The sequence below is a fragment of the Betta splendens genome, chromosome 4 (assembly GCF_900634795.4).
Source record: "Betta splendens chromosome 4, fBetSpl5.4, whole genome shotgun sequence".
Taxonomy (NCBI): Eukaryota; Metazoa; Chordata; class Actinopteri; order Anabantiformes; family Osphronemidae; genus Betta; species Betta splendens.
The window spans coordinates 22,225,092-22,237,718 of NC_040884.2; the positions used below are offsets into that span (position 1 = coordinate 22,225,092).

A 12,627-nucleotide genomic window follows, 5' to 3' on the forward strand; every position below is an offset into this window, starting at 1 on the left:
TTGTGCAGATGTTTATGACTAACCGGGGCCTCTGCGGTGTTAACAGGACGGGCTGCTGGCTGCAGAGACTCTAGAGAGAGGCGCGGTTCTTCACAGGATGTTTTCCATTAAGCAACAGCTCCGAGATTTGTGGTTTTACCATAATGTAGTCTTCAGTACTAGACGTTACTACGTACCAGATGTTCCCTCTTGAGACCAGATGTGGGCGGATTAGAACTCCAATCCTAGGACCAAGTTTTGAATGTCTTTCAACTATCACTCATAATGCATTGATGTGTGTGAATACTGAGGCTAGGGGCTGTGGGTGGATGCAGGAGGCAGTTTGCTTTTGATGACACAGCAGATTGGGAAAGTTCCCCATATGGAGGTCTCAAAGTCGCTGAAACTCAAAGTTTTCGCTTCTTATTAGATTTTCAAAACTTCTTTCAAGAGGAAGGAGAAAGTGGGGAGTTGGTAGGGAGGAAGAGAGAAACCAGGGAGCCTCAAGGGGCTTTAAAAGGTATTAAAAATCTCAATGTAGCACCTATGGTGTCAATCAAAGGGTCTGTAGATGAAGAAACCAAGATGCGTGTTTAATTCTAGAGAGAACGCTCTTGACAAGTAGGCTGTCCATGCAAAAAGAGAGCCCCAGAGCGATCCAATCAATCGAATGACTCCCTGCAATCATTAAGGGGAGATCTGCGCTTCACAGGCCGCCCCATCAGCCTGTAAAGTTGCAGCTGACGCCCTGAATGCACACGACTGACAAACCCGCTCAACAACAGGCAATTATATGCTAGCATCTATCTGCAGCTCATCTCGCAGTAACGTCATGCCTTGGCCAAATCACTCTGCAGTCTCAGAGCTCAGCCCACAGAGTTGCTGACCCTGCCAGGGAAGCAGGAGCGAATAGCAGGAGGCCTGGAACTCAATGAATGTGCCCAGAATGTGCGTACGAAAAAACATGTTGAGTTCATTGTGCAGGACACTCCTGAAGGACACTGTGGTCTGACAGTAGAACCAAATCCATTCAGAAATCTTTAACTATTAACAACTATTAACAATTTACCGGATCCTAACGAATCTGGCGTCTCCTAAAACTGAACTGGACCTGAGTCCAGTGGGACATAAAACTAAAGCGACGTATAAAAACACATCAAAATGTAGATTTCATACAGGCTAAAGAGAAAAGTTTGCAAAGTACAACCAAGCTCTCATCCAGGACTCTGTGGAGGAAATCAGTCATGGCCACACAATAATGAATCTCCACATCTGACACGAGTCTAATTCAGACAGCGATGCCGACTGTACAGTGTTATGTTTAGGAATAGAATTCCAATGTCTGTGGGCTTTCAGTGACCAATAAAAACCCAGAGTCAGGGGCATATGAAACACCAGTGGCTGACAGTCACATTAATAACCTAGAATGAATTATTCAAAAACTCTCAGGCTTTAATCCATCAAATAATATATTAAGCCGCTCCCTCTCAGCTCAATGGGGGCTGAGGCAGCAGACGGACACAGAAAGCAACACATCGAAAGCGACACACAAACGAAACCACAACATAAATATAAAACTTGGACCACAGCAGCAACAGAGGCATACTGAGTGCATTGTAGCATTAAGCATCCGTCTTTTCAAACACGAGGCTAAGATTGAGGGGAGGGTGAGCAGAAAACAAGAGGACGCACAAGAACCCAACCCCAGCGCTGCCATCGCAGCAATTAACAAAGGAAGTAGTACTCGTTGAATGAATACACCGGCTCCATTGTGTATGAATCTGATATTCAGCAAGTGAGAGATAATCCTTTCTCTCAGTTCTTTTAATAGGAAGAGCTTAGAGAGGGCCCTCACAAAGGTTCACCATCTGTATCCCCCATGGCTGCTGGCAGCGTATAATCCACAGATCAACTGTACAAGGAAATTAGGGCCATAAAAACAGAGTGAGGCCTCTTTTCTTCTTCTCTCAATTCTTTTCAAACAGTTGGGTAGGAAGGAAGCGACGTGGCTTATCAGTGAAGAGGACCTGAGAGGGAAGCGGCGCGGCAACAGGCGCGCATGGATTCTATGAATAAGCTGAGGGACAAAGTGGTTTCTGAAGACGAAGAGGTAAAGTGGGCAGGAGCAGGAGTACAGAGGGAGAGGGTGAGGGAGAGGGTGAGGAAGAGGGGGTGGTACAGAATGGGAGGTGTGCAGGCCAAAAGAGCCCAAATGAGAATGGCCCACTCCGGCAGAAGTTAATGACAGAGGATCAGAAAAGCAAGATTTCCATTCAACACTTTGAATTATTCAGGGTTGCAGGGCAGCCATTTGCATTGCAGATGCCCGTGCTTTCCATTCCTCTACTGCTCTCCCTCCATTCTACAGCTCTCTCCCTTTCTCTCTCTCTGTCTTGAGAAAGAGAATGGCCCTGCCTCAGGGTGAGGAGATAGACATATTCTCGTCACCATGGAGGGAAAAGCTTTGCCCATGCAAAGCAGGAGATTATCTGCCATTTCCAACAAAGCCCAGGTTCAACGGTCACCGTGACAGAGAAACAAATAAAGCAAAGGTCAGAAAACACGCATAGTAAGGCTTGTGCCAGGGCTTGGAAATATTATGAGCATGTCATATTCCATCGCAGCGTTCAAGACAGTGGTGTACAGGAAGAGGCGCATTTGAATTCTGTGCATGTGCAGACTGGAGGAAAAAAAGCCTGTTAAAAAAGGTTCCTTCACACAACAAGGCAGAGGCACGTCTGCAAGTGCATGTCTGTTGATGTGGTGCCGGCTGCTTTTGGGAAAGTAGTGGTTTGACGTCTCTGTCAAACGGAAAAGGCGCGAGCGAGGATGAAATGACAGCGTTTGTGTGCCCCTCGTACCATCCGGCAGCACGTGCCAGCGATCTGAGTTCGTCTTGTAGAGGAGAAAGCGCTCCGATCGGTGGGAGCGAGCTGGAGGGCGAGGAAAGAGAGGGGGAGATGATAGAGTGACAGGATGACTCATCATCTGTGTGGCACATCTTTCACCTAATAACACCCCGACTCCAGATCACAGAGGGGGAACAGAGCGAGATGGAAGAATGCAAAGGGATGTAAAGAGCAAGCGAGAGACAGGGGAGGGCGGCGACGGAGAGACTGCACGACAAGGTCTTAAAGGAGGCGTTTGAGCTAAAAAAACTGAGATGAAGATGACAAAAGTGTCAGTGAAACATCAGACAGCATCCACAATGCAAGTGGCTTTGGATGTCTTCAGTCTGTGCGTACGTGTGCATGTTTTGCCCCTCAGCGAGCGTGTCTGTGGTGAGTAGCAGGGGGATGATATTTTTGAGTTAGTAACCCCATACCCATCACCACAGGGTGCTCTCTGACAGCAGCCATCTCACAGGTTCCTTTAAACACGCCTCCCTGTTTATTCATCACTTTTATTAAGTTGAAATTCCAGATAGTCAGAGGGCGAGAGCGAGGAGAAGGAATCAAGAGGCACCCAGTGTCGCCTCGCCGAAGGACAGAGCAGATTATGATTTCGTCTCCGCCGATAATGAACCCGTAACAAGTACAGGGCCCTGGGGCCGGCGGGGGTCTCGGCGCCAGTCAGCACATTCCCAGTGCTGCTGTTTCCAATGCATGGGGAGGAAGGCGAGGACCGTCTCTTTAAAGCCACCCACTTTCTGTATCTATCAGCGCAGGGATGGCTGAACCGCTCCAATCAAGATGGCGATAAGATGAGGAAAGCTGCCGACTCTGCGGCTCTCCAGGAGCGAGGCTTAGTGCTGCCCATGGGGCTGGATGGATGGATGGACGCAGGGAGGGAGGGAGGGGAATGGTCCCCGCTAAGAAATGATGCCAGTTCGTGTAGGTTCCAGTTCGGGGTCCCAATCGCTGCACAAACTATCAGCGAAGCGCTCGCGAGGCGAATAGTGAGCTTCCACATATGCTGGTGTGGGTGAGGGAGAGCGGCGCTGCGAGGATTTGCCTGTTCGGCTAGAGGTCAACCGGCATCTCCTGAGATCAATAAGGCTGCGTAATGTTTTCAGGGCCTAATGGGAGATCTGCTGCACCTATTCACACAGCTTAAGACACACAAATCTGAATTAAACGATTACGCACTAATTTTTATTCAGAGCACACAAAGTTTGCAGGTGAATTAGATGCATTTATGCATAAAAGCAGTTCAGATAAAATACCTATACGCTCCTAAGTCCAGCAAAGCAGCACTACCCTAAAACCACACCAGGCCCTGACTAATTCTGCTGTTTTGTTTATAAGAGCAGACAGACAGTATTTGTTTTCAGTATATGTAAATCTACCCTTTTAGGAATAGATTAACATATTTAGTTATTCCTTTTATGTTTTCCTGTACAGCCATCATTCCATGCTTCTATCCTTGTCCTGTGGGAATCTCACCGATAAGAGCCTCAAAGCAGTTGGCCATGGCGTGCCGCAGGTCCGACTCCCGGCACAGATCTGGTCCGTGAGCGTAGAGCATGAAACGATCCAACTCCAGTTTCTGTACAAGACAAACACATTCATATCAGAGTGTAGCCACCGACACCTCAGTAATAGCCTCTTGAAAAAGTAATAGCTTTTTTTTGTATTGCACATTATCATAGGCTCCTCGTGGAAAAGAAAGAAGAAAAGGGGCCAGAAAACTCGAGGGAAATGAGAAAGATTGCCTGCCCTTGCTGGAAAAGGTTCTACTTCATGGCACTGACAGATGCGCCCATGTGTTGTCCAGCTGTGGCATGATGCACTAACCCGTGCACACACGCTCAACACTGCACAGGCACAATGCACATGGACCCAAAGATAGATGGTGAAACAGTGGTGACCTTCAAACAGGCTCATTCATTAGTTATTTAAACACAGGATAAGGCTGATATACTGAAGAGATGAAGAAGTGAAGCTACAACCCGCTACTAGCTCATGTATTGTTGTTATTTTTGAAGCTCAGTGTTAATAATTTCATGTTTAACATTCCTCTACAAAGGCTGTGTACAAATATATTCAGTATAGTTTTATTGTAAATCAATCTGTACTATTAAACGCTTGCTGCACAGCTTGTGTAGTACACAATCACATTTTACAATAATAACACACAGACAGATAGATACATAGAATAATCTGTAAATAAACTGACTGTGGGTCAGTCAAACTTTCTCCAACAGCTTCTCTGAGCCAAGTCTAAAGTATCCCAACTTGACTTCCCTGGCAATGCACCACAGACGAATCCCCAACAAAAAACAGTCAGGGTTCTATTTAATTATGGCTGATAACTGTTGGTGGTATCCCACCCCCCGTGATTGCACACACAAATTAAATCATAATTCATAAATACTCCAACTCAGAGGGAACCCGTTCTGACTTTTAAGCCTTCCAAGTGAAGTGGTGGATTGTGCCGACGCTCGCTCAAGATATTTTCTGAAAGATAATTGCAAGTGTTCTTGAGCAGACGGCTTTAGAGGAGCCTGGTAAACAACTTGGCAACGTCGAACGCTGTATCACACTCACTTTACTGCGAGCGGCAAATTGAAACAAGCCAAACTTCTGCACAGCACTAATGCAGATTCGGGTGGCTGCATCTTTGTATTCAGCAGGGAGCAACATGAAAGATTGAAGTTTTTAATTGCTTTCTCCACATCACGGGACGATTATTGTTGTGTTCTTTACAAATGTGCCAGTGAGTGCGACTTGGCTCTGCCACGCTGCCAACGGGTGAGAGAAGGAGGGAAGCACGGGGGCCTAGCGATAACAGGAACTGGAGAGTGTTTCAGGAAGACCTCTAGGGGCCCGCTGGGACCCCAGCCGCACTAGTGTAGTCCTCCAAAACAACAACCTTTTAACTCCAATTACAAACCTGAGGGGGCAAAAATGGGGTAAGGATGGCGGCAAGACTAAATTACTCTTCTCCCCAGTGCCCCCTTAGAAAGAAGCGAAGTCGAAACGGCAGGCAGAAAACAATAATGCTGCCTGGAAGACGTTCGCCTGTCAGTTCACCAGTTCTACCTGCAGAGAGATGACTTGTTATGAGCTGGAGGAGAGCTTACCTTGGCTAGCATGGCCAAGTGCTGGTTCTGGACAATGGCCGTTCTGTATGTGGCCAGGCCCCCCTCCTCCAGGCTGGGAAACAGGTAGTACAAGTGGACACTGTGGACAGAGAATGAAAGTCAGGTCAGGAGGCGAGAAACGCAAAGTGCAGTGCTCCAAAAAGCTGAAAGTTATTCTTTATCCAAGTTTTCAAGACCAAACAATTAATTTCCAAGCCCTCCTCAGCCTTTCCAGTGCAGTGTGAAGCCAGAACTGGCCACAGACGCTTCAGTGGTTCCACAGCTGGGTTCCAGGAGAGCAGGTTCCATTTTCATTACGGTCCAGCGTCTCCCTAACCACAGCGTGTCATTTGATTTCATTTAAATTAAAACAGGCCATTTAATTCAGTCATTTCTAATCAATGTGAAGAGACGAAAGCAGGTGGCGCTCCGTTTTCCAAATTCACCAAAGGTTTATTTGTTTGGGTATTGTGATCTTGGTGTGAAAACAAAGCACTTGGAATTAATAAAAACCACTTAGTGTAATGAAAAATAATTATACCAGACACTTTGTTTGTTGATGAAAGTGTCACTCACTCAAACCTTTTCTGTAAAAACAACAAAGTGTTTGTTCCTGGACTTAATAATCAGATGCAGATTTAAACAACCTTTCAGGGAAAATTCATGCAGGAAGAAAACGGTTCGGCGTGTTGCGGTGAACTATCGACCCCACTGGCCACACACTACATCAAAGGATCATTAAGTGGACATAAAAGCTGTGGATCTTCCCAGCTCTTAACTCCGGAGCTCATCTGTAATCCATTTCCAGTTCTGCAGCAGTGATTCTTAAACTCCATGGCTCCAAAAAAAACTTGTCATTACATGTTCTGCAAGAAGATTTGTAGCTTGCCTTTTTAGGCCTTTATCTGTTATAATGATCGCCAGGACTTTAATAACTCCTCCTGACGAAATATTTACCATCACAAATACAGCGAGCGATCTTGTTTTTTAACATCTCCGGGTCCCTTTAACGGAACTCATCTCCGCTCAGCACCAGCTTCATGTGTCGAGGCTATTCAAATGTGCAAAATATTCTGTTGGCTGGACAGCAGAGGCCCAGATAGCCTCCAAGGGCAGTGCGCACTGGAGGTGCACAAGGCAGTTGGCTGGATCCGCTGTACCCATTTAACTGGACAAGAGGTTGATAAATAATTCAGAGGGCTGGAGCATAGGCCAAGCATGTCTCGTCAGACACTAACAATCAAAGAAAGGAGGCAGAGAAGGAGGGAGGGGAAAGCGGCAAAACATGCCCAGAGATATCCAAAGAAACAGAGGCTAACCACCGTCTGTAACACTGCTCCGGCCACATAAGGACTGAAGCCGTGTGCTGTCAGCGTCGGCTCCTATTAAGCTTTAAATCCTGCTCCTGAATGTTCACTGTTGTGGAAGTGTTAGCATCCAGGGTGACACATGAGATTTTGGAAGTAAAAGTTGCTGTTGGGCAAATGAGAAAGTCCAATCCGTTCTGCACATTTGGCCTAGTGCGGCCAGTGGGAAGAGAGGCGGCAGCTTCCTCATTTTCTAGTACTTTCGTGCACTCAGACGAGGCTGAGGTACAGTAGGTAGGTGGGCAGCTTGCGAGGAACCGTGTGAGATTAATAATACCCACATATAATTAGCGCTGTGCTTAGCTAAGTGCAGGGCAGCAACGTCCACACTCACCTGGGAGTCAATAACATAGTCAGCATTCCAGACGGCCATTCCAGACAGTTAATTGCAAGTTGTCATGGAGCATTTCAGTCTGATAAAATAGGGTGGTGGGGATTACATCCCAGTTCCAATTACCAGTAAATCACTGTCTTGACTGAGTCAAAGTACAGAGACGAGCGTGGCTGTGACAGACACGGATAGATGTAGACCGTGAGAGGAAGGGAGAAACGGAGTGAGAGGGCGAGAAAAGAACGAGGAGGAGGAGAAAAAAAGGCCGATAGTGTTGTAGTCGGCTTCAATTAGTGGCTGCGTCTATCAAAGATGCACAAGCACTTTCTCACCTGGTGAGGAACTCGACAACGGCATCGCCCAGGAACTCCAATCGCTCATTGTGATTGATCCTAGGGGCACGAGGAGACAAAGGGAAAAGGAGGCAATGAGAGCAAGAAATCACACCAATACTGTACACACAGAGCCGCTCCAGTCACCAGCGCTCTGAGAATAACAGCAGATCGCATTTAGTATCATGTAGTCTTTGCCCTCAAAATGAGCTCATTTCATTTCCCCTGAGATATCCCTTCCCTTCACCGTTGAAGTTAATTTTCTTGTCAGCAGGCCTGTCGGGTATATTAATCACAAGAATCGCCCCTTTGATTGCCCCTGTGGTCAGTGATAGTATGAACAGATACAGTATGAGCCTGCAGGCAGCCTACCTTGAGGGGGAGGGGTCATCTTGCCCCAGACGAGACATGATGTTAATTAAGGTGTTGATTCCTGGGGAAAAAAAACGTGAGGAGGGGTCAGGCACCATTAGAGACACTGGGGTCAGAAGCCAGAGAGGAGGCGGCGCATGGACATCACTCACCTTTCTTCCTCATGTACATGTGGTGAACCTTCCTGTCCCCGTACTTGGGCTGGCGGATACCGCAGTTGGAGAGCGAGTTGCGGGCATGATCGGGATTCATGCCAAAGTTGAGGTGGTGACTTGGATGAGTCATGGCCAGCTGGAGAACAGAGAGGAGAGATTATTAAGCAGGAGCCTTGGAAAAACAGAGCACTGCTTCCTCTTCGTTTGCTTTTGTGACTGGCTTGGTTTCCAGCCATCCATAAATAAAAGCTCAATAGAATAAGAATCATTTGTTTTTCCACCCATCTGCATTTAAAGTGGAGGCAGGTAAATGTAGAAACATCCTCAAATGCCTGTTGTGGGCGCATGTTGTTTCCCACCTTTGGCTATGAAAAGCTGGACAGAAGAAGTGTGGGCTGCTTTCAAATAACCTTCAGCAAACTAGATGCTACATTTCTGCTTTGATGCTACTTTGTTTTTTGTTAAAAAAAAAAAAAAAACAGGCCTTACAGCACAGACAGGCATCTTGTCTTTGCCCATTATCAGTCTTTTATTCCAGCAACATCCATTCAGATATCAGCATCATAGTGCACTAAATTAACAACAACGTATGAAGAGGCTCTATTGTTGCCTCACCCAGTATCAACTGCCGACTCAAATAAAAGCCGTTCACTTAGACGATTAGTCAGCTTCAGCTCACGATCAAGGTTCTAGAGATGCACTGAATTAAAAAGAAGTATTCACCAACAGAGTTTAGCTTTTAGGGTTTTCCAGGGCCAACAATCAACACCTTGGAAAGACAAAAGCAAAGAAAATCCATACACACAGAACTCTGTATCACCATACATATCGCACAGCCAGGGTCTGTTGAAAATCCTTGACTGAGCCTGATCTTTTCCATTGTGCCTTTTGACTAATGACTAATTATAGTGCAGTAATAATAGTCATAGCAAATCAGTCTAACAATGTTGGTTCAGCAATCACTAGAAGGGGAAGGAGGAGTGGGCAGCGCACTGAAGCGAGCCACTTAGAGTCCGGTATGGAAAAAGTTGTTTGCATGAAAATTAATGACAAACTTTTAAGCTTATAAAAGAGGGGGAAGTGTGAATTGAAGGTATAATAACCCTGGAGGAAGCGTATTAGTCTTCATTCAGCTGCTTTTGAAAAAAGGGACACACTTAAAAAAAAAACGCTGTGCCTAGAAAGACTGCCGCAGCTCAACATCTCAAACTCGCTGAGGGAAGAAAAAGGGAAAAGATAGGGCTCAGTAGGATGTGTCAAGCCTTTATCAATCTTACATTAGGAGAATGTTAATCTCAGCCAAGAAAAAAATACTCCAACTACTCTCCCCCCTGGGCTTGCTTTTCAAACTGCTTGTCTCCTTTCAGCCAACTTCAAATCAATTTCAAGCTCCAATGAGATATATATGTAAAACGTTAACAGAGAGGTTTCAATATTTATAGTTGCTCAAGAGGCCTTCAGCTTTGTAGCCTTGAACACAGAGACGACAAATTCAACAGCAATTGTATTTTTTTTCCCTGTGGTTAAGAGGAACAGGGATTTTTTTTGGTGGAGGGGGGGAGCTAGTTATTTGACATGACACAAGCAGAAATGTAGCGAGTCTCAGCGCCTCGTTTGACAGTTTGATAAAAATATAAATAAGAACAACAACAACAACCACGTCTACTTCCAATCCCAACTCCCCCATTGTGCGATGTCAGACACAAGTCAATGACAGCCTACTACACAGGCTGAACTACAGAGTTGGGTACTCTAAAGGAAACGTATCAAGCAAAATACATCAGTTATTCTGTAAACACTGCAGGTCCTTCACAGTTAAGGACAACATCCAACAACAGTATTGGCTTTTAAGCCGAATCTGTGGAGAGGATTGACGTCTGCAACTGTTCCTGTCAACATAATGACTGCGTAAAGTATCGCAGGGATTTGGATTTAGTGATCACTGCCTCAGCTGCTGCTCAACTGCCTTTGGCTAAAAAAGAATAAACATCATCGCTCAGTGGAGAGCGGCAGACTTGATGGGGAGGAGTGTTGCTCTTGAACCCACATGCGGGGAAACTGATGGGCAAACTGCCTGCTTGGCAAACACAATTCAGCAATGCCACTACGGAGCGCGGCACCATTTAATATATTACACAGGTGAAGCGGGGTTCTAGGGTGAAGAATGCAGGAAACTCGCATCCTCTGCATTTTAGTGCGCTCGTAATCAGCTGCGCGTCGCCCTTGTGTTTAGATGTAGTGAGGCACTTGGGGGAACAGAGCCGATAACACTTCAGGACTCATTGTGCCACATTAGTCAGCAGTCACATCATCCTTAGACACAAAGGGAGCGGTCCTTTGGCAGCCTGCGTGACACTGTCCCCACTCTACCTCCAGTAGTTAACAGCAGCTCCTTCCTTTGTCCACATTCCTCTGCTCTGATCCTTCTGGTACGAGCCCATCCTTGTCTCATCTCTCCATAAGATGCTGTTCCAGATCTGCACCGGCTTTTCTACATGATTTTAGGCTCTTAACTCTAATCTGGTCCTCCTGTTTTTGAAGCTTAACAGTTGTTTACATCTCGTGTTAAACCCTACGTATTTACTCACACGATCTTTACTCTTGATTGTTGACTTTGACATATATAATCCTAAGCTCCTTCAGGGTCCTGATCTGACAGTTGAGAAGAGTTTTTTTTTTCCACCAGGGGAAAAAAAGTATTTTGTAATTTATAAGAGTGGTTCATTCTGCTGAGGTTTAAGGTGTTTTAGCTTTTAAGGATGTGCTTTGAATACTGCTGCTGTGACTGTGGTGGCAGAGAAGACACCACCGTTAAGGAAACAGCATCACACCCTACTGTACAGTAAACTTCAGGCCTTGATTCTATTTATTAGAGCTCATTTAGATTTTTATTTTTGTAATTATTCATTTGACGCCTGACGAAAATTTACATTTCGAGCAACAAGAACATGATTTTCATTATTTTACATTATTCTAAAATTCATTGGTATTATATATTCATAAAGATATTATTAGCTAATATTTATTATTATTTTGCAACAAGGAACATTCAGTTATTCAAGCAGATACTTTCAGCCCTGCTTCAAACAGATGGACAGCTCAATCACATGGCCAGGCATGCATCGCCATGAATAATAAAACAAATAAGACACCGTGGTACTTCGCCGAGGAACACAAACAAAAGCGTGCAGCGTCAGAGTCGGGGCTGAGGACTTGTTCAGTTAAATTATTGAGATCGTCTGTGATGCCTCTCATTCTGTCAGCATGGGTCAAAAGCGGGGAACGAGGATGAAGCAACAGGGGGTGGGTCGGATTATGAGGGTGGCGTGGATGTGGGGGAGGCAGGAGCATGTGGCGACCATGAGCACGCGTCTCTCCAACCTCACCACGCCTCCCACCCAAGTCTAAAGTGTTAAATGTTTAACAGCGAGGCTCTCAGAAGAGAGAGGCTTCAAAGGACGGCTGCTCCAGCGGAGCCGGGCGGAGGCGGCCATGTCATGATAGGATGACTCCCCTCCACACTGAAAACAGGTGTGTTCCTCTACATGTCAATGATCTGTGCTTGGCTTTAATGCCACAGCACGGTGCTGTGTTTATAAATTTAGGCCATACAGTACGCTCCTGCAATCTTGATTCGCAGATATGCGTTCATTAAAACATTACAGAGAATGAGCTGGAAACAAGTATTGATTCTGTGCAGACCCACACAGCCGTCTGGTTTCCCAGATGCTCATCTGCTTTCATCTCTTAGAAGGAAAATAGGGAAAAAGGGAAACGAGTCCTTATTCCTTTAATAGGAGTGCTGCTCATTATCCCCCGAACTAGAACAAATATTCCCCAATCTGAACATCCCAAACCAAGGCTGACCACCCAAGTCCCGTTTCTCACTAAAAATAATACCCACCCACACAAGCTTTAACTAGGACGCCACTGTGTGGATAGCAATGAATAAAAAACTCAAAGCCTGTCGCTCTGTAATACTGTCTAAGGAGTCTCCTCCTCCATCTTCTGGACTGTGATCTCTTGAGTGAGGCCACGGTTGCGCAAAAGCAGACGCTTCAGTAAC

General features: G+C 45.8%; 1 protein-coding gene across 3 annotated transcripts in view; it reads right to left on the reverse strand.

Moving 5' to 3' along the window:
* Positions 1-12,627, reverse strand: part of drosha (drosha ribonuclease III) — a 67,539-nt gene that overhangs the window by 30,048 nt on the left and 24,864 nt on the right. For all 3 annotated transcript variants that reach the window (XM_029145737.3, XM_029145738.3, XM_055508490.1), the window contains exons 18-22: positions 8,559-8,697; positions 8,407-8,467; positions 8,035-8,094; positions 6,005-6,104; positions 4,365-4,467 (exon numbers count right to left, since the gene is read on the reverse strand). In XM_029145737.3, the coding sequence (XP_029001570.1) occupies positions 4,365-4,467; positions 6,005-6,104; positions 8,035-8,094; positions 8,407-8,467; positions 8,559-8,697 (463 nt within the window). The remainder of the gene's footprint in view (positions 1-4,364; positions 4,468-6,004; positions 6,105-8,034; positions 8,095-8,406; positions 8,468-8,558; positions 8,698-12,627) is intronic.